The 19,449-nt window shown below is 40.9% G+C and overlaps 1 protein-coding gene and 1 long non-coding RNA gene across 2 annotated transcripts in view; one reads left to right on the top strand and one right to left on the bottom strand.

The window, feature by feature from the left end:
- HERPUD2 (HERPUD family member 2) overlaps positions 1–3,227 on the bottom strand; it is a 33,226-nt gene extending 29,999 nt beyond the window's left edge. Inside the window, exons 1-2 of the mRNA XM_032401788.1 lie at positions 2,890–3,227; positions 2,313–2,713 (exon numbers count right to left, since the gene is read on the bottom strand). Of these exons, the coding sequence (XP_032257679.1) occupies positions 2,313–2,459 (147 nt within the window). The 5' untranslated portion in view covers positions 2,460–2,713; positions 2,890–3,227. The remainder of the gene's footprint in view (positions 1–2,312; positions 2,714–2,889) is intronic.
- A 35-nt stretch (positions 3,228–3,262) lies between these two features.
- LOC116630877 overlaps positions 3,263–19,449 on the top strand; it is a 36,975-nt gene continuing 20,788 nt past the window's right edge. Inside the window, exons 1-2 of the long non-coding RNA XR_004299040.1 lie at positions 3,263–3,685; positions 7,594–7,798. This is a non-coding gene — a long non-coding RNA (uncharacterized LOC116630877). The remainder of the gene's footprint in view (positions 3,686–7,593; positions 7,799–19,449) is intronic.

Below are 19,449 nucleotides of genomic sequence, written 5' to 3'. Positions count from 1 at the left end.
AAAATATGCTTTGGTGGGAAAGGGTATATTTGCTGTGGGTTTATTGACAGATGGAAAATTGAATTTAAAATATTCATGTGGAGATTATCTGTATTAAGTCAAATCAGTACCTGACCATAAAGCTAAAATCTTAAGACTATACACACTCTTGCAGAGTTTAGCCAGAATTCTGTTAACAGCAGTAGACATGTGACCTATTTTAGAGATCCTAAAAGGACAACTTCAAATCTCCATTATTTCCCTCCAGCAGCTCCTATTTACTTTCCTAGAAGCCACTGCCCACAGGGACCAAGGCCCTCCACCCGCCCTTGGCCCATCAGACCCAGTTAGAGCAGTATCGACCAGAGCCATCACTTTTCTACTCCTTACTGGGGAACACTTGCTTCTACAAGGCACTGGAACCGTACTCTGCTTCCAAATCATCCACCTCCACCAGGCAGATGTGCCAAGAATCAGGCATAAGAAATAATCTCTGTTAAACACCAAATAGCACTTAAGACACCTAAACACAGAATTAGTGTTAAGCAGTCTTTGTGGGTGCTCATAAGAACCCAAACTTCCCTCATAATATATTAATATAATATTGCCTATATTACAAAATGTTCTCTGTTCTAAATAACCATCTAACTTTTAGTACTCCAATTCCTATACTGAAGACTACCTATGGGGTATCATGAAACAGTCGGTGTGTTCAACAACTAAAACACTTTAAATCAGTTCTCATGTGATAAGTAAGTTAGAATGTAAGCCTGTCAAATCTAATAACCACAGGAAGTTTTCAGTGAAGTTCTAAGACAACAAACACATGGTCCTCACCCCCAGTTCCACACACTCTCATTAACTAGAAATGAACTTCAATATTACAATTCACTTGGAGGGGCGCCTGGGTGGCTCAGTGGGTTAAGTATCTGCCTTCAGCTCGGGTCATGATCCCAGGGTCCTGGGATCGAGCCCCTCATTGGGCTCCCTGCTCAGTGGGGAATCTGCTTCTCCCTCTCCCTCTGCAGCACCCCCTGCTTGTGCACACACTCTCTCTGTCAAATAAATAAATAAAATCTTAAAAAAAAAATACAATTCACTTGGAAATGACTTGCTGGAAGAGAAGAGAAAAGTCAGGTTTGCCACAGTTAAACCTGGAAGTGTGTGTACAAGCAGCAGGTGGGTTAGGGAGACACAGTGCAGCAAAGTTTGCAACTGATCTGTCCTCCAGCAGCCAACTGATCCATATGGGTACTAGAGATTAGTACTAGGAGGGCAGAACTCCTGCCAAAAACTGGCTTCTTCTGGGTGCAGGTAAGGCAAATGGGTTTCACAACACTCTTCTCTTAGATACTTTTTGAAAAAGAAAAAGTTTTAGAGAAGTGGTAACTCTTGGTCTAACATACTGCAAACCAAGTCCCTTTTAGTTTAATCATACAATATAAAGATCTCACATAAGCACATACTTGAGCATATATCTAAATGTAAATGTATAAACACACATTATAGAGAGAGAGAGAGAGACACACACACACTTACATATATGCTCAAGTATATACTTACATACTTAGGAATGGTATTCAGGTTATGTTATAAATAGTACTATGTAAGTCTATGACTTTCAATTGATTATTCCAAAAAGCTATTTTCCACCTTGAAAATATGTAAAATGAATCATATGCAATAGGAAATCTTCCGTAAAGGAGAAAACTTTAAAACAAATTTGTTACCCCTTGTGTAAATCTTAACTTTCAAACCAAAGATCTAAAAAAAATGAGGGTTCCATCTAGTTTGTTCCAAGTACTTAAATACCTCAGGGTTTTTAGTTCCTCTACTAAAAATATTTGTATCAAAAGTACTGACAAACAAATAAGGCCAACTAAGAGTTGTTTTTCTAAACCTCCTGTTTTTGCAATAACTGCCCTATTTCTGTAGTTCTTCTAGAAGTCTCAATGCCTAACTAAAGCAATAAAAGCTTTAATATAGGTTGCAGGGTTTATCTTTTTTTTTTTTTAAGGATCCATCTGTCTCTCCCATATTAAGCCGATGACTTAAGTCCAATGAAAATGGTCCTTTTTTATGCCTATCAATTCTTATGTCCCTTGATATTTTTGTAGACAGTACTCTTACTAATTAACTGAACCTCATGAGGAAGATATTAATGATGGTTGAGACCCTCAAGAGACACACACACACCTCGGAACTCAAAATACTTCGCAGTCTAGCAAGAGACCTATTTGATTCAAGAGGGGAGGGGATGAACAGAGAGACGGGAGTGCATGGCACGAAAAGTTGCTGACCAGAGCAGCTGCGCCCAGCTTTTAGACACTTACTGGTTTGCTAGGGTACACGTTAGATAGATGTGTTTTTAGTTTCCCCACGGTCCAGTTCAAGAAGCAGCTAATAGTCTGGTCACTGTATTTCTGATTCGGTGCTTTAATGATGAGGGTCACAGGAATCTCCATCCCATTTTGGTCCATGGTGCCCCCGAGTTGAACAGAGTCAAGAGGAGCAGCCCCAAATGAGCCGAGGTGGTAACTGCCGGCGCGACTGGTACAGGGACGGCAGCAAGTAGGTTCTTAATATTCCGTGTCCAAGTCAGTCACAAGTGCATCGGGCGATACAAGGGCCATTGCCGGTACCAAGGATGATGGACAGTGGCGGCGGCGGGGTCCGGGGACCCGGCCGTGGGTGCAGCTTTCCCCGCCAGGTCCGGACTCCGCCGGGCTCTGGACTGCGGAGAGAGGCCGGGAGGAAAAGAGAGAAAGCAATGATAAGGGAGGGAGTCACCGCCCCGCCCCCGCCGCGACCCCCAAGCTGAAACGCAACAAGGCCCCTACGCGACGGCCCTGCCAAGCGGGCCAGAGAAGGGGCCGAGCCGTTCAGGGCGACCCGCCGGGGCAGGGGTACCTGAAAGAGGGCCGCGGAGCCCGCCACCGCCGCCCTCCGCGCCCGGGTAGGGCCGCCGGCCGCACAGTCCTGCCGGGCGTCCTCCGCGGCGGCCGCTCCCTTCCTGCTGCTCGGCGGCGGCCACGGCCCGGCCCCGGGTCTCGCGAGGCGGCGCGGTGGCCGCCGGAGAAGTTGGCCAAAGGGCGCGGCCCGCTCTCCGCCTGACCCCTCGGGCAGGACACGGCAGCGCGGCGCAGGACAGGGCGCGGCAGAGGCGGCGGCAGGTGGCAGGAGGGCGGGGACTAGAAGCCCAGGCTCCCGGCGCGAGCGCGCTCGTTTTGTTGTTGTTATGAGGGAGGTCTGGGTCCCCTTTAAGCCGGAAGGCGCAGGACGGAAGTGCGTCACGCGCGGCCCGCCCCGGCGCCGGGCTCAGGCGGTCCAGCAGGAGCCGACCGCCGCGCCCCGACCGCCCAGGGGACCGCCGGCTGAGTTCCGGGTCGCCGCGAAGCCGCTGGGCTGTGCTGGAGCCCACCTGGCCTGACCGCTCGCTCGGTCCCGTCCCCCAGCCGCGCTCAGGCCTCACCACTAGCTGAGCTGGCGCTAGCACATCCTGTTTTGACCACACCCTGAAGATTTGAGAAGTGTTCCTTCATCCTAAGAGTTTCTCTGCAAAAGTTAGTGTCCTTCCAGATGCTGAATCAAACTTCCGCTCCAAATGTCTTGTGTCGAGTGTCTGCAAAGCACGGTACCAGGAGCTTTGGCGGAGAGACCATGGGCTACACTGCGTAAGGAGCAAAGGCTTTCAGTGAGACCTGAGGTCTGCCTCTACTTTCCGTGTCACCCTGGCTATCCTTTCTGAGCCTCAGTTTAGTTCTCCAAACGGTAATGGCTAACTGCGTGTTGATGAGCAAATGAGCCACCTATGTAAGCCATCTGGTACAGTTCAGGCATATGACAGTCTCTCAAATGTTAATTTCCATCTCTTTCCTCTTCGTCTTCACAGAAGTCGGCAAGTGCTTACTGAGCCCCTACTGTGTGTTTAGTTCAGTGGGAGATGAAGAGGGATGGTAGTGTTATTTTTCTGTTTTACGGCTTAGGCGTAGAACACAAAGGTTATGTTCACTGCCCAAAACTGACTTATTCTCCATTTTCTGCACGGGTTTGGGGGTCAGTACAGCAAATTAGACGTGCATTTTCACGGGCTTCCACTTACGGGAGAAGGCAAGCAGGTAATATAGAGAGCTAGTCTTTTTCCCTCTCGCCTTCAGAAGGGTTAGTGAAGGTTAGCTACCATTGAGTTGGTGACCAAGGGAAGTTCTTCCTCTCTATAGGTAATGCAGCAGGATCCCTTACACCCTGACTTCTTTCACCTCCTTCTTTGTGGTAGGACATCTATATCTGAGCCATACCCTCTAAATGCTCTTCAGAAATAAGAGTGAGGCCCCCTTTATTTTTTTGTCTTGTACTGAGGACAGCTTGCTATGACTCGGGTTTTCTGTAGCAGACCCTGGTCTCTTTCTACCTAGTATTTAGTCATCCTAATGGAACTTTAACTTAATTCTAGCTGAAAATACTTTTTCAGACTCCTGTACATCTAGGGGTAGCCCATTTGACCCAGTTCCAGCCAATAAGACAAAAGTTGAAGTTGCTACTGGCCCTTTCAGGGAAGGACATGCACATGTTCTGCAGGCCAGAGCTCATCCTGTCCTACACCTGTTGTTCTTGCTTGAGGAATATGCCAGAGGTGCAGCAGCCATAGTTCAGTCATGAAGCAACAAACAGAACAGAGGCCTGCATTCCAAGGCTGGCAGAGCAGAACAATTGAAAGAGGCTAGATCCTTTATGGCATCATTGTGCGACCATGTAAGTCCTAAGCTGTCTGCCCTAAGACTTCTTTTTTGTCCATTTCCTGTTTGAGCCAGGAAGTTTCCACAACCATCACCACCTAACCCTACAACTCTTGTCACTTATGCTCATGACTCAGACTGAGTAATGTGGTCATCTCCCTTGGTACTGTGAAATGTACATTTTTAGTGAGATATACATTAATAATTACTAATATTAAGGCAGAATGTGCATTTCACTATTTAAAGCAGAGGTTCACTAGTATGGACAAAAACATTTAAAAATGTAATGAACATTCAAGAGACTGAAATATATGGTTATAAGGATGATATAGACAAAAATGATTTTTTTTAATTTCGCAGCCACCTGATTTAAGTGCCTAGAAATGCTTTTTTTTTTTTAAAGATTTAATTTATTTATTTGACAGAGAGAGACACAGCAAGAGAGGGAACACAAGCAGGGGGAGTGGGAGAGGGAGAAGCAGGCTTCCCGCGGAGCAGGGAGCCCAACGCGGGGCTCCATCCCAGGACCCTGGGATCATGACCCAAGCCGAAGGCAGGCGCTAAACCGACTGAGCCACCCAGGCACCCCTAGAAATGCTTTTGATGCTGTTGAATTTGGCCATAATAAATGATACTAGAATGTGATCCCATTTTTGTTAAGTATGTGTGTATAGAACATCGTATGAAAGGGTGGTCCCCAAAATATGGATAGTGTTTACCTTGGAATTTGGGGTAGAAAAAATTGTTAGTATTGAGGAGAAGCAACATTGCAGTTACTTAAAGGCTTCTATGAGCATTGAGCTGCCTATTTAGATCATTGTACATGTTACAGATAAATGGAAATGTGAAAGAACAATTGCATATTTCAGTTACCATTATTGCTTAAAGGCAGCCTCCAATGAGAATACTTAAGGGTGTGATGCTAATAGATAATAAAGGATTTGTGGTGGTTAAGACTAAATCTACTTGAACAATATTAACTATTCAGTACACATAATCTTAGTAGCTAATTCGGTAGTTCAGGGTGACTTCTGCCCATGAGGTAGCTTTGTTAACAAAGTAAAGCAAATCTAAAAGAAAATTATTTGTAAATCATATGAGTTGATTTCCAGTATTTGTGGGACTTTTTCCAATTCTTTTCATCTTTGGGGTGGGAAGGAGGATAGCTAGAAAAGCATATATTGATTCGTTCTGTGAGATTCCAGTTTCTTCTAAAAATCTAAAGAAAATAAAGTGCTTGTTACTGAACTTTTCTTAACTGAAATTTGGAATATCTTCCAGGAAGGTAAAATACTTTATGATGTTGAATAATACAGTTTGTGGTGTTTTGATATTTTGTTGTTTTTTTTTTTTTAATAATCTTGAGAGGAAAGACTTTAGTCAAGTGATGATCTTGCATTTGCAAATTTCAAAGATGATGTTGGCCATCTGGTTTCTGATTCCTTCTATTTCTACTTACACCAAACTTGTCTTTTTTTTTTAAACACTGTGCCACAAAGTATCTAATCAAATCTTAATCAAGTTCATTGTTTAAAAACAATGAAATCCTACACTTAAAGCCTAGGAAAATTAGCTCATTTCAACACTACACTTTCAAAATCTTAATGGGTCCCAGATGTTTGATTATAAACCATATTGTGGAAATGGAAGGAAGAAAACCACACATGCATTAAATGCCAAATGGGTGATTTGAGGGATGTGTCATCTAATGAGTTCTCAGAACAGCCCTGAGAGGTAGTGAGGACAGTGAAGTGCAGAAATGCTAAATGTCTTGCCCAAAGTCACACAGCTAGTTCTGATTCCTCTATAATGCAGACTCTTCCCACTACACTGAACTTTCCTATTTAAATATATTCATGTATACCAAGACACATTCAGGAGGAGAAGGCTTTCAGGAACATCTTAGAAGTTATCTAGATCAGTTTTCCAACTACTGCCAGAATCACCATATCTCTGAAGGGTAGTCAGCCAACTTTGGCTTGAACCATTCCAAGGAGAAGGAACACTGTTGTTTTCACTACAGCATGACCTGTTGTGAAACAGCCATGGTTATTATAAGTGAATTAAAATCTGCCTTCCTATTATTTGTCATTAGGCAACTTTTCTCCTCTTGATGAATCTAAAATATGTTTACTCTTATATCACGTGCCAGCCCTTCAAATGAATAAATGCTCTCTATGATTTCTCCAGACTAAAAAATCCCAGATCCTTCAATCATCCTCAAGAATAGTTTCCAGATCACCCAGAATACTGACTCACTTTGGACACAGTAGTTTGTATACCCCTCATCAATTAGGGTGACTGCAATAAGCATTTAGACACATGATTTCCCTAGAACAGTCTTCATAAGGACACATCTGTATTTCTATTAATTTGTGTATTAGTAGAAATCTTCATAAGCTGGTTTAGCAGTTGGATTTCTGCTTTTCAGAAACTGTATATTTAGTCAATACTTAGAGTGACCATTTGGCTAAGACTGAAGTCTTATAATTCAATCTAGTGACTTACTTATGACAGTCCTTGGAGAAAATTGTAGCCAAATAACATCTCACTGACTTCCTTCGGTGACCAGAGAAGCAGGGAGGGGCAAATCCCTTATACTTTTCACCCTTTAGAGAATTTTGACCTAAATGTATGGATTGTCTATTGCTGCAAAACAATATACACCCAAAACTGTGGGTCAGAATTTTGGGAACAGGTTAGCTAGTGGTTTTAGTTTGAGTCTCTCATGAAATTGTAGCCAAGATTTCAGCTGGCATTCAGTTATCTGAAGGCATTATTGGGACTGACTGGAGGTCCTTCTTCCAAAGTGGTTCACTTGTAAGGCTGACAAGCTGGACTGGTTCTTAGTGTGAAATCTCACTTCCTACCCATGTAGGTCTCTTCACGTCACTGCTTGAGTGTCCTCACAACATGGCAGCAGGATTCCCCCAGAATGAGAGGTCCAAGAGACAAAAGCAGAAGCAGGAATGCCTTTCATCTCGGACATCACACCTTTTCACCTCCATGGTGCTCTCTTAGTCACCGAAACCAGCCCTGAGTCAGCGTGGGAGGAGAGTACATACAAGCATGAATACCAGGAGGTAAGGACCGTCAGTCTCATATTAGAAGCCAGCTACTGTAATGTACCTTACCAAAGCATAACAGGTCATAATAGACACCCCATTCGTTCTATATACAGCCATCCAAGTCCAAATCCCAATCATAGTCTTGTTGTTTCACAACTGCTTGCCTTTCCTCTGACATTCTCTCTCTCCCCAGAGATCTTTGACCAATTTCCTCACTCCCAAATTAGAACCATCCTTAACACTATCGGCTCTATTTCTCAAATGTTTATAAATGTGTATCTTTGTTACTAAAAGCAAACATAGTTGAATTTGGGGATATTACATTTGCTATTCTACATTCAAACAAAGTTAAGAATAATCACTAAATTGAACTGGAGAATAGTCATTAGGCCTTACCCGTGGCCTAATCTCTTAATCTGGGTTCGGAGATATACCTTGAATCGTCTATAGAACTGTGCACTTATGTACACGTGTGCATTTATCCAGAGGAAGAGTCCATGGTTTTTATCAGCTCCTCGAAGGGGCCATTTATAGTGCCTTTCAGAGCCCCCAATAAAATCCAGTCCTCATTGTAAGGTTTTTCCAGTTAAAGGAAATGGGTTATTGAACCAATTATCAAGTTTTTGCCTCAAAAATCCAAAAATACTCTTCACTGCCTGCTTTGTGATAATAGAGATAAACCCTAAATAGTTCTCCTTCTCTAGCTGTCAGGAAACTAAGCTTTGTCAGTAGGGGGCACTGGAGGGACACTGGAGGAAGAAGAGCTATCTACCTGTGTAGTGTCATATGCTCCTTTAGGTAGGCTCTCGCAGCACACCTGACTTCTGCAGCTCCGGGTTCCCGCAGTGCCCAGAGGCCTGCTCTGTGTAGCAATCCCCACAAGCCCTCTCCGACAACTTTGCAGGCAACCCTCATGAACAGCTTCACAAGCAGCCTCACAATGGAGACCACCAATACAACACCCTCCAGAAACAACTGCCCCTCACACCCCTTAGGCAGCCTTGCACCTTCAGCAAACCCCTCTGAACTCAAATGAGCCATAGTCGCTGGACTTCTTTAACAAGGGTCAATCTCAGGCCTAAGCAGTTAGACGATCCCTATATCTGGTCTTCCTATATTCTTTAGAATTCTGTTTGCTCCTCCTAACCAACTTTTTATCATTCCAATTCCCTGTTACAAGGAATAATTCTTTATATTTAACCTCCATGTTCAAAATATTGTTTGATTTCTCTCTTGATTGGACCCTGATATACAGAATTGGCATCAGTAGTGGTCCCAGGAGATAAACATACAAAGAATTTAAGAATTGCTTTGGTCATGCCCTTTGGCTGAGCTCCTCCCAGTGGGAAAAGAGATAAGGGCATTACAATTAAACTATCCCTTGTGGTTGATTGTGATGACATGCCGACTATAGCAAGGGATTGCTCAAGTGTTGATGCACTTGATCATTATGGCAGTTAAGATGACCATCAGGACAGTGGTATGATTCTTCTGAGTGCACTTTAGCACTTATCAAAAGAAAATGACAAGCTCATCTTTGAACTCCCAGTTCCAGTCACAGTAGAAGACCAGAATGCTTCCATGATAGCTATAGAAGAATCTTTTAGTTCTTGCAGACACAGGGATGATACTGATGAAAATCAAGCACAAAATTTTAAGAGTTGCTAAATTATAGCAATAATTGAATTCACATCAGATTTTTCACTTTAAAGTTAGTGTATCGAATGGGAAAGAACGGGACCCTGCCGTTGGAACGGGGACATCTGCTTAGACCCAGATGAAACTGACAGTCTTGAAACTACAAGTCATTCTAGGCTCCTCAGTTAGTGAAAGTAGCCTGCCCTCAGGAGACTAGCCTCATTGCTTAAAAACTCTATGATAATCTCATCTGGGGCAAATTCCTAAAAGAGGATGTTTATTCTCCTCAAGGCCCACCATAACCATCCCCTATTGCCTATTGTATCCTCTAGACTTACAGCTAGGGTTAAATCTCAGCATGTTTCATGGGAACAGGTACACACCATGACCCAGGAAGAAATAGCTTACACACCAAAATAATGGCAAGCCTTTGGTAACCTGTATCAGCAGAAATTGGGAACATGCATGGCAGTATATTCTAAGAGTGTTAGACTGAGAAGGGTGAAATATAACACGAGATTGGGACAAATTATTCAATATGAGTGTACTTACTAGAGATCCCAGAGTTAATGTGCTAGTTCATAAAACTGAAGGTGGCTCTCACAATTTATTGATTGACTGACTGAAAGTTGGACTCAACCATGACCTACATTTAATACAGCTGAGATACCAGAGCTTTCCTGGCATGATGTAGATAAAGGAATCCAAGGACCTAGGGAAGATAGGAATGTTAAACTCTATCCTGTGTTACCTTCACACCCACCCACCCCCTCCGACGTTCCATGAGAAGACCCAGAAGGCACCCACTTCACTAAGGTATTGAGAAACACATTAGTGAGAGGAGCACCCACATGCTTGTAAAGCTCTGTGGTTGCTCTTGTTTGTAGAGCAAGTATGGCTGAAAGGGGTGCTGCTACTGAGATGAACTCCCTAATTATGGTGCCAAATGGGAGACAGCACCCTGAAAGGATGGGAAAGTTTTCTAGGACACGGTATGGTTTGAATCAGAGACCATTATATGCAGAGAGGCACGTGGATTCTTAGCTCAACTGCAAAGATACTTAATGTCCACCATTTACATAATAATAATTGTGCTAGTCACTATTGCAGAGGACTCGAAGAATAGTAAGATGTACTCGTCTTCGAGGAGTTTGCAACTTAGTAGGAAAAAATAAGAAGCACACAAATGTCTATAAGACACAATAGGTAAGGGGGTGCCCCAGGCCCTTCTGCACCCCAGCCAGTTCATGCCTCAGCCAAAAGCGGAAGAGGAAAGGAAGGGAACATATGTGATCTGTCATATCAAAGTGGGCTGGGGGCAATTTGCAAAAGGCAAACAGTAATTTGACATGATTTTTTCCTTTCCTCCGCCTTTTCCAACTTTTCCTCCCATTTCCCCTAGATTATGAGTTCATTAAAACCCCGTCCACTGCCTTTCCCCAGGCCCAACTGAGACTCTTTCAGTTCAGCCACTAGGGAGCTGAGAAGATGGACCCCACACTACCAGGCATGCATGCCTACCTCCCTCTTATTAATGCCTCTTTTTCACTGTGCCACTCTTAAGGATGACCTCAATCCCTTTCTTCACACTCTACCATCTCTCCCATTTCACTTCCAATAAGTATGGCAATTTCATTCTGTTGGTAGTGGCTTCCTAGTTAATTGTGTTAAGATTCTGAGGCCAGATCTAGGATCAGCAGAATAATTGATTGGTTTGACTGACTAAGGGAAAGAGGGTATGGCAGCTAAGTCAAGTATTTCAAACACTATACACTAGAAACCCATTTCATTCACTCATTCATTCATTCATTCTATGCATTTTCACACTCCAAAGATTTTGTACTTCTTATCTTGAGAAGTAGTTCCAAAAACATGTATAACAGTTTTTAAATGGTTATAAAAGTGGTCAGGGGTGGGGTGCTTGGGTGGCTCAGTCAGTTTAGCATCTGACTCTTGATTTCAGCTCAGGTCCTGATTTCAGGGTCATCAGGGAGTCTGCTTGTCTCCCTCTGCCCCTCCCCCGGCTCACACGCACACTTTCTCTCTAAAATAAATCTTAAAAAAAAAAAAGGTGGTCAGGGGAAAGGCCATAGTTCTTGAGAAAAATCTTGGCTGAATTCATATTTTTTACCCTTCTTAGTTTCTTTGTGCATTTCTCTTCATGACTCCCTGTGGTTTGTCAACTAGGTGGAGTCTTTGAAACAGCAAGCTAGCTTTAAGAAAATTTGTTAAATTCCAGGCTTTACAGAGTATAGGACAGCTTCTTGAGTATAGTCTATGTAACACTCATTCTTAAAGAATGCAGGATTTTATCTCCCTGATGGGATTTATGTTTCACAACTTTGATGTTGCCCAGTGCAAAATGCTCAGTTCTGTTGCAAGACTTTGTAACTAAAATCACTTAAGAATGGAATAAGGCAACTTACCTTTGGTAGAGTGTTTATTACAAATGTGGAGTGTGCCAGGTGCTTTTGTACAGTGATCTCTTTGAATCCCCTCAAGATAAACGCTGAGCCCCCATTTTCAAACTTGCCCCATTCTTAGATGCTTTTTTTGTGCTTCCATGTGAAATCTATCACATTTACCATGTGACAATTATCTCTTGATAAGTGTGTTCTTTCCCTTGACTGTGAGCTCCCTGAGGCTAGATATTCTGCTGTAACCATTTTTTATCACTGTTGCCCAGCACAATTCCTATTGCATAACAACAATAAATATTATCAAGTAAATGATAAAACTCATTTTACAGAGAAGGGAGAAGAGCTGTAGAGAAGCTAAGTAATTTGCCCAAAGTCACCCAGTTAATAATTGATAGAGCCGTTGATAAAAAAGTCCATTAATTATATGGCACTTCCTATTTGTTCCTATTTAATAGCACTTCTAGCTTCTGATTCTGTAGGATTTTTGTGTAACTATCCATATGCTCTTTCATGTGTCTGATTATAGACAGTAGAGTGTCTGGTAGAACTACAGGATAGATATCTGGGTCAGTAAGGAGCTATACCATGAGATTAGCAAAAAGACTACAGAATTGTCACAGAGACAAAGTTCAGAAGTGATGCGGGGACATGACTCTTCATACATCTGCTGAGAATCTGAGGTAGCTAAAAGCAGCATCCCTGATTAACTATAAACTTGTTTGTTATCTACCCAGAAAAACAGAGAAAACAACCATAGGAATTTCAGCATTATACCTAATTCTTATCTCTTATACACTTCATTCTGTCATTTAATGATTGACCAGACCACAGGCATTTTTCTGATAACTCCCTTGCCAAACTCAATATTTTAATTTGTTATTTCTTATTTTACATGTAACTGGAATCTCCTATAGTTATTATATGCTTGTAGCCTTTTTATTTTGTGTCTATGAAAGCCATTCCTTGGTTAACACAACAATCTTCTATTCACTCTTACCCCAAAGTACAGCTTATAGAGTAACGCTTCAGGAAGGGAAAAGTTTGAGGCACTCCCTAAAAACCACCCACATTTGTGAGGATGCCAAGGAATTAATGAAAATAAATAAACTTAAAGAAGGAAGAGAGTGTTCTGCATAGTTTAGTACTTTGTCTCAGATTCATGTGAGACATGATCTTTGCTCCCCACCAGTTATGTATTGGTTCTCCAGTTTTTTCAAAATTCCTTTAGAAGCCTCCATTGGGGTACATGGTTTCATTTTGACTTATTATTAACAGAAACCATTTTTAGATTGCTATTTTATAGAAATATCATAGAAAAAAAACATATCAGCTATGATTTTTTTATTAAAAACTTATTTTTTAACTTTATAAGAAATTTTAGTCTGATTTTTATAATCTCACTGTTAGCAACTATCATTATCTTTTATGTTCCAATTTTCATTATGTATGTATGCATATTTATAATGAATCCATGAATATGTATAGTTTTATAAGGTTGTAATAATAGTATACATCCACTATTTTATTTTTTTTTAATTTTTTTTATTGTTATGTTAATCCCCATACATTACATCATTAGTTTTAGATATAGTGTTCCATGATTCATTGTTTGTGCATAACACTACATCCACTATTTTAGAAATGACTTTTTTCACTTAAAGGTGTTTTTGTAAATTCTTTTTATTTCTATTTGATTACTTTTTTATTTTACAAAGTCATATTATCAGTGCTGGAGTTTCAAAATATAATGCTGTATTAACATGCCATAATTTTAGTTAGTTGTTTCTCAAATGATAGGTGAGTTCACAATTTTTCATTAATAAAAATAATACTCCTATAAATATGTTGGTAAGCTTAGCCCTTATTCTTGAAACATATTGCTAGGAGAATGATTACTAAGTCAAAGGAGCTGAGCATTTTGTCACTCTTGATATTCATTGACCATTATATTTTTAAATCAGTTGAAGTAAAGCTTGAAATGAAAGTAAGAATTTGGCATTATTTTATTTTTAACTTGCTTTAATTCAGCTGTAGTATAAAATGTATAGTCATCAACATTTTGAAATTCTCTGAAAATATGCCGTTTTGTCTATTTTGTTGCAAGTGATACTAGCTAACTATCAAAAAGGCATGGTGGATTCAGTTCTCATTCCCATTCTTTGCTTACCCAATGATATATTGGTATCATTCCTTAGTGGGCATTCTCACAGTAGAAAAGATGGCCTACGTCTTTAAGACTTATGACTTCCATATATCAGATCTCATTAAAGATTCTGATTATCCTTGCTTGGCTCTGATGCCTACCCTGGACCAATCATTATATCCATGAAGATGTAGTACTCTTATTGGTCCATCTTGGTCTCATGTTGATGGGGGGGTGGGAACAAGGCACCGTGACTGACAGCCCTCCTAGGAGCCACGGATTTGGAGAGGTGATTTTCTCAGAGGGGCTATTGGTAGACAAAAACAACATATCCATCATATGTATGACTTATATTGTATTTAAACTTCTTTAAATTTATAAATGTAAATGTAAATTTGACCCTATTTAAGATTGTGAAGTAAGAATTTTTACTTTCTCTCTTATCTCCCCTTTACTGCATCCTTCTTTCTCCTTTCTCTCAGACCTACCCTCCACTGTCCAGTGACCTAATGTTCTTTCTAACCTGTTTCCTGTTAAAACCTACTTTCAGTTAGCAGAGTTGAAAACAAACTGAAAAATGAAATTAAGACCCAGGATTCAAATTCCTATCTTCTTTAAAGTTGGTTTGTTTTTATTTTTTTTTTAAGATTTTATTTATTTATTTGACAGAGAGAGACACAGACAGAGAGATTTTTTAAGATTTTATTTATTTATTTGACAGAGAGAGGGAACACAAACAGGGGAAGTGGGAGAGGGAGAAGCAGCTTCCCGCGGAGCAGGGAGCCCGATGTGGGGCTCGATCCCAGGATCCTGGGATCGTGACCTGAGCTGAAGGCAGACGCTTAACGATTGAGCCACCCAGGTGCCCCAAAAGTTGGTTTGTTTTTAATTGAGGACAATCAGAAAGGAGTAAGAAAGGCAGAATTTTCAGGAGAGGAGGGACATCTGAGCACCTTTAGATACTCCCCTTATTCTAGGAATTCATTTTTCCCCCCTTTATTTTTTTAAATATTTTATTTGAAAGAGAGAGAGAAAGTAAGCACGAGCCGGGGGAGGGGGTGCAGAGGGAGAAGCAGACTCCCCGCTGGGCAAGGAGCCTAATGCGGGGCTCGAGCCCAGGACCCTGGGATCATGACCTGAACTGAAGGCAGATGCTTAACTTACTGAGCCACCCAGGTGCCCCTTTTTTCCCCATTTAGATAACTAGTCATATCTTTGGTGAAAAGGATGTAAGAGCTGCCTGGGACCCAGGATCTCACCCTTGAATTCTGTCCATTCAGCTAGTCCCCAGAGAAAATACACATGTAGAAGGAAAGGCTAGCCAATACATGCTCTCTATTCCCATGACACTATTGTGCAACAAAGTAGAAGTAATTAAGAGCTTAGGCTCTGGAGTCAGACCAACCTGTGCTCAAATGTGGCTCTATCACTTATCTATATGATCTCGGGCAAGTGAGTTAACCTCTGGGGGTGTTAGTACTTTTGAATATAAAACAGGGATAATAATTTCTACCTCATGGGTGCTGTGAGGATTAAAAGAGCTAAGGCATGCAGACTGCTTAGTTCAGTGCCTGGCACATAGTAAGACCTCAATAAATGAGAATTGCTTGATGTTGATGATGAAGAAGGAGGAGGGGCGAGGAGGAGGGGGAGGAAGAAGAAGGAGGAGGGAGGAAGAGGGGGAGGAAGAAGAAGGGGGAGGAGGAGAAAGACAGGAAGAAGAAAGAGGGGAAGGAGAGGAAAGGAAAAGAGGAAGGAAAGAGAAAGAAGGAGAAGAAAGAGGGCATCATCTTCTGACCCAAAAGGCCAAATTATAAAGAAACCTCCTTTTCACTTGGCTGCAGGTGGGTCTTAGGGCCTAAAATAGTAATCTTCAAAAATTTTTGTTCTTACAGCTCCAAAATAATTTTTTTAAACTGTGAAACCCCTCATGCATTTTTAAGTTGACATCTAAAGTTTTTCATCATGAGTTTAAATAGTTACAAAAAGATATTATTCCTAGCATTTTATAAATAGTTTTATTTTCAAATAAAACTGTTATGTCATTTTTAGCTACTCAGTTGCTAGAGTCATTCACTTATCATTATCACAGGGTAATCACAAAAGAAGCCTATACCAAGACATCAAATAATTAATTATACCCATTTTTATTTCTCTTGGAAGCAACTTGTTAATCTACCAGATTCAGAAAGGGAAATTGAAAATGTGTTAATTTCAATAGACTTTTGTCATTACCATATGCTTAAAATATATTTTCATAAAAATCTTGGAGCTACAGATTTCACTCATTTATTTCATGGCATTATTTATTATTATACTTTAATTACCAAAGCCAACCCAAACAGGTATCAGACTGTTTTTTTCTATAGGAAAAGATTAACTTCCTATTCAGTTGATATATACAGATTGACAAAGGGTAGTGAATTCTAAGTGTATGAGGTATGTACATACACACACACACGTACATACACACTATATATCTACATACATTCACACGTATGGTTTGGAGATCCAGGCCCCATACCAATAAAAATAGGCTGTCTTCCTCTCATGGGCCCTTTTCATCTTAAAACCACTTCAAAGTCCAGTGCTGTATCAGTCTGACACTGAGGAGTGATCAACCCAAGGGAAAGGACACGAAACTGAGAAAATGTTTTGAACTACAGCCCATTCCTGTACCCAAACTGTGTTGCACTTGTATTAGACTCCTACTTGGGTGGGTGGGGCTTCCCTCAGAGGTCAGTAAAGGCCCAAGATGTGTGTATGAAATATCACAGTAGAAGTGAGCTGAAATTCAAACCTGAGTTATATTTGCAAATACTGTACAGGAATCAAACATACAATATAAGCATTGCCAATGTGACATGTGATATAATTCCATCTGAGTTTTTACTGTTGGGTTCATAGACCACAGATTGCAGTTACTTCATGACTGTTCTCTCAGGTGGACACCTGATGTACTGCTTGCAGGAGTGTAAATGAATTCCACATTTCTGGGGGCACAATTTGGTAATGCATATCAAAATTTTAAAAGAGGACTGTAATCAGGAAGGGGTAGGGATGTATTCTGAGGGCCAGTAATATTCAATTTCTTGACTTGGGTGGTAGATACACTTGTTTACTTTATAACTGTTGGTTGAAGTATGTCAGTCGATTGTATTTTTTCTCTATGTTATATTTCACAATTTAAAAATTGTCCAGGGGTGCCTGGGTGGCTCACTTGGTTAAGCGACTGCCTTTGGCTCAGGTCATGATCCTGGAGTCCCAGGATCAAGTCCCACATCGGGCTCCCTGCTCAACGGGGTGTCTGCTTCTCCCTCTGACCCTCCCCCCTCTCATGTGCTCTCTCTCTCTCATTCTCTCTCTCTCAAATAAATAAATAAAATATTTTTAAAAATAAATAAAAATTTTTAAAAATTGTCGCAAAATATACCTATTTGGCTATTCACTTTTTTTTTTTTTTTTTAAGATTTTATTTATTGGGGCGCCTGGGTGGCTCAGTCGTTAAGCGTCTGCCTTCGGCTCAGGTCGTGATCCCAGGGTCCTGGGATCGAGCCCCACATCAGGCTCCCTGCTCGGCAGGAAGCCTGCTTCTCCCTCTCCCACTCCCCCTGCTTGTGTTCCCTCTCTCGCTGTGTCTCTCTCTGTCAAATAAATAAAATCTTTAAAAAAAAAAAAAAAGATTTTATTTATTTATTTGACAGAGAGAGAGAGACGACCTGAGCTGAAGGCAGAGGCTTAACCACTGAGCCACCCAGGTGCCCCCTATTTGGCTATTCACTTTAAATAATGCTTCCATAGTTTAAAAAGGATGTAGGAATATTCTAGATCATTGTTTAAAATAGCAAAAAATGAAAACTAAAAATCCAGTACTGAGGGTTTGGTTAAATAAAGCATAGCATAACCATATACTGCAATACTATACAGCTCTTTTAAAATTACGTACAGATAAATATGTACTGAGATAGAAGTGGTTCATGGCATAAGGTGAAAAACTGCAAAGATTATGTTTGGCAAAATCCCTTTTCACTTGAAAATTATATAATCCATGTATGACAAACAATTTCTGGAAATACGTTAACCAAAATATCAATAGTGGAATTGTGGTGAATTCTGCATATCCATGTTTTCTATCCATGTTTTCTACTACCCATACTTCTTTCTGCCTATCCATGTTTTCTAATTTTTCTAAATAAATTTGTTTTACTATTTTGATAAGAAAAAAGTAATTTTTAACTTGTAAAAGCTCACTTATCCCTTGATTCAGCAGCAAGCCTTGTTGGCATTATTCTCAGTTTTGGCCTTTCTTATTTTTAAATAAAATATACATTTTACAGGGACAACCAGTTCTTTTCATAAACCCTTATATTTTGGTGTGCCTGGATGGCTCAGTTGGTTAAGCATCTGCCTTCAACTGGGGTCGTAATCCCAGAGTCCTGGGATCGAGGCACACGTTGGGCTCCTTGGTCCGCGGGGAGCCTGCTTCTCCCTCCCTCTCTGCCTGCCGCTCCCCCTGCCTGTGTGCACTCTCTCTCTCTGTCAAATAGATAAATAAAATCTTAAAAAAATAAACGCTTATATTTTAAAATACTAATGTATTTTGTTTATTGACAATCTGGATGGAGTCAGACATGAGGCTGTAAGTTAATTTCATGTTTTAAGTTCTAATCTCCATAAGGAACATTTTCTAAAATCAAAACTGGTACTAAAAAAGGAACCTACTTCGGTGGTTTAAAAAAACACGTTTTTGGGGGCGCCTGGGTGGCTCAGTCGTTGAGCGTCTGCCTTCAGCTCGGGTCATGATCCCGGAGTCCTGGGATCGAGCCCCGCATAGGGCTCCCTGCTCCGCGGGAAGCCTGCTTCTTTCTCCCTCTCCCACTCCCCCCGCTTGTGTTCCGGCTCTTGCTAACTGTCTCTCTCTCTGTCAAATAAATAAATAAAATCTTTAAAAAAAAAAAAAAACACTTTTTTTTTTAGAAAGTAGGCAGGATTGAATGGTATTTTTATTTTAAAAATTTGCTTGCTCACACATTCTTCAGAATTTTAGATGAAGACCTAATTTGAGAGTTATATTCAAGTTACGGATTTCATATTTACTATCACATTATTAAATTTCTTCTTAGAGGTACTTAGTGTGGTATTTTCATGAGGAAATATACTCATTTGTAGAACAGGAAACAGAATGAACCATGAAATGCACTATTGCTGCGGTTAACCACATTAGCCACTGGGTGGCCCTACTGTCTCACTCCATTCACTATCTCTGCCCGTGGAAGTTTCCAATAAAACCGAAGATGAAGAGTAAGGCTTTATTCACAGAATGCTTAATTAGGAACTGATGCAGCATTTACAGTCTCAACATTTTATTTAGAAACAGTTCTGCTCATGTATGCAGTATTTTCTTGTGTTCTTTGATAACTGGGCATTTGATTTGCCGAGGAAAGGAAGGGAAAAGCTTTTTTTTT

Source organism: Phoca vitulina, unplaced genomic scaffold, assembly GCF_004348235.1.
Source record: "Phoca vitulina isolate PV1807 unplaced genomic scaffold, GSC_HSeal_1.0 scaffold4, whole genome shotgun sequence".
NCBI classification, from domain to species: Eukaryota; Metazoa; Chordata; class Mammalia; order Carnivora; family Phocidae; genus Phoca; species Phoca vitulina.
This window is presented reverse-complemented; position numbering and strand designations above follow the sequence as displayed.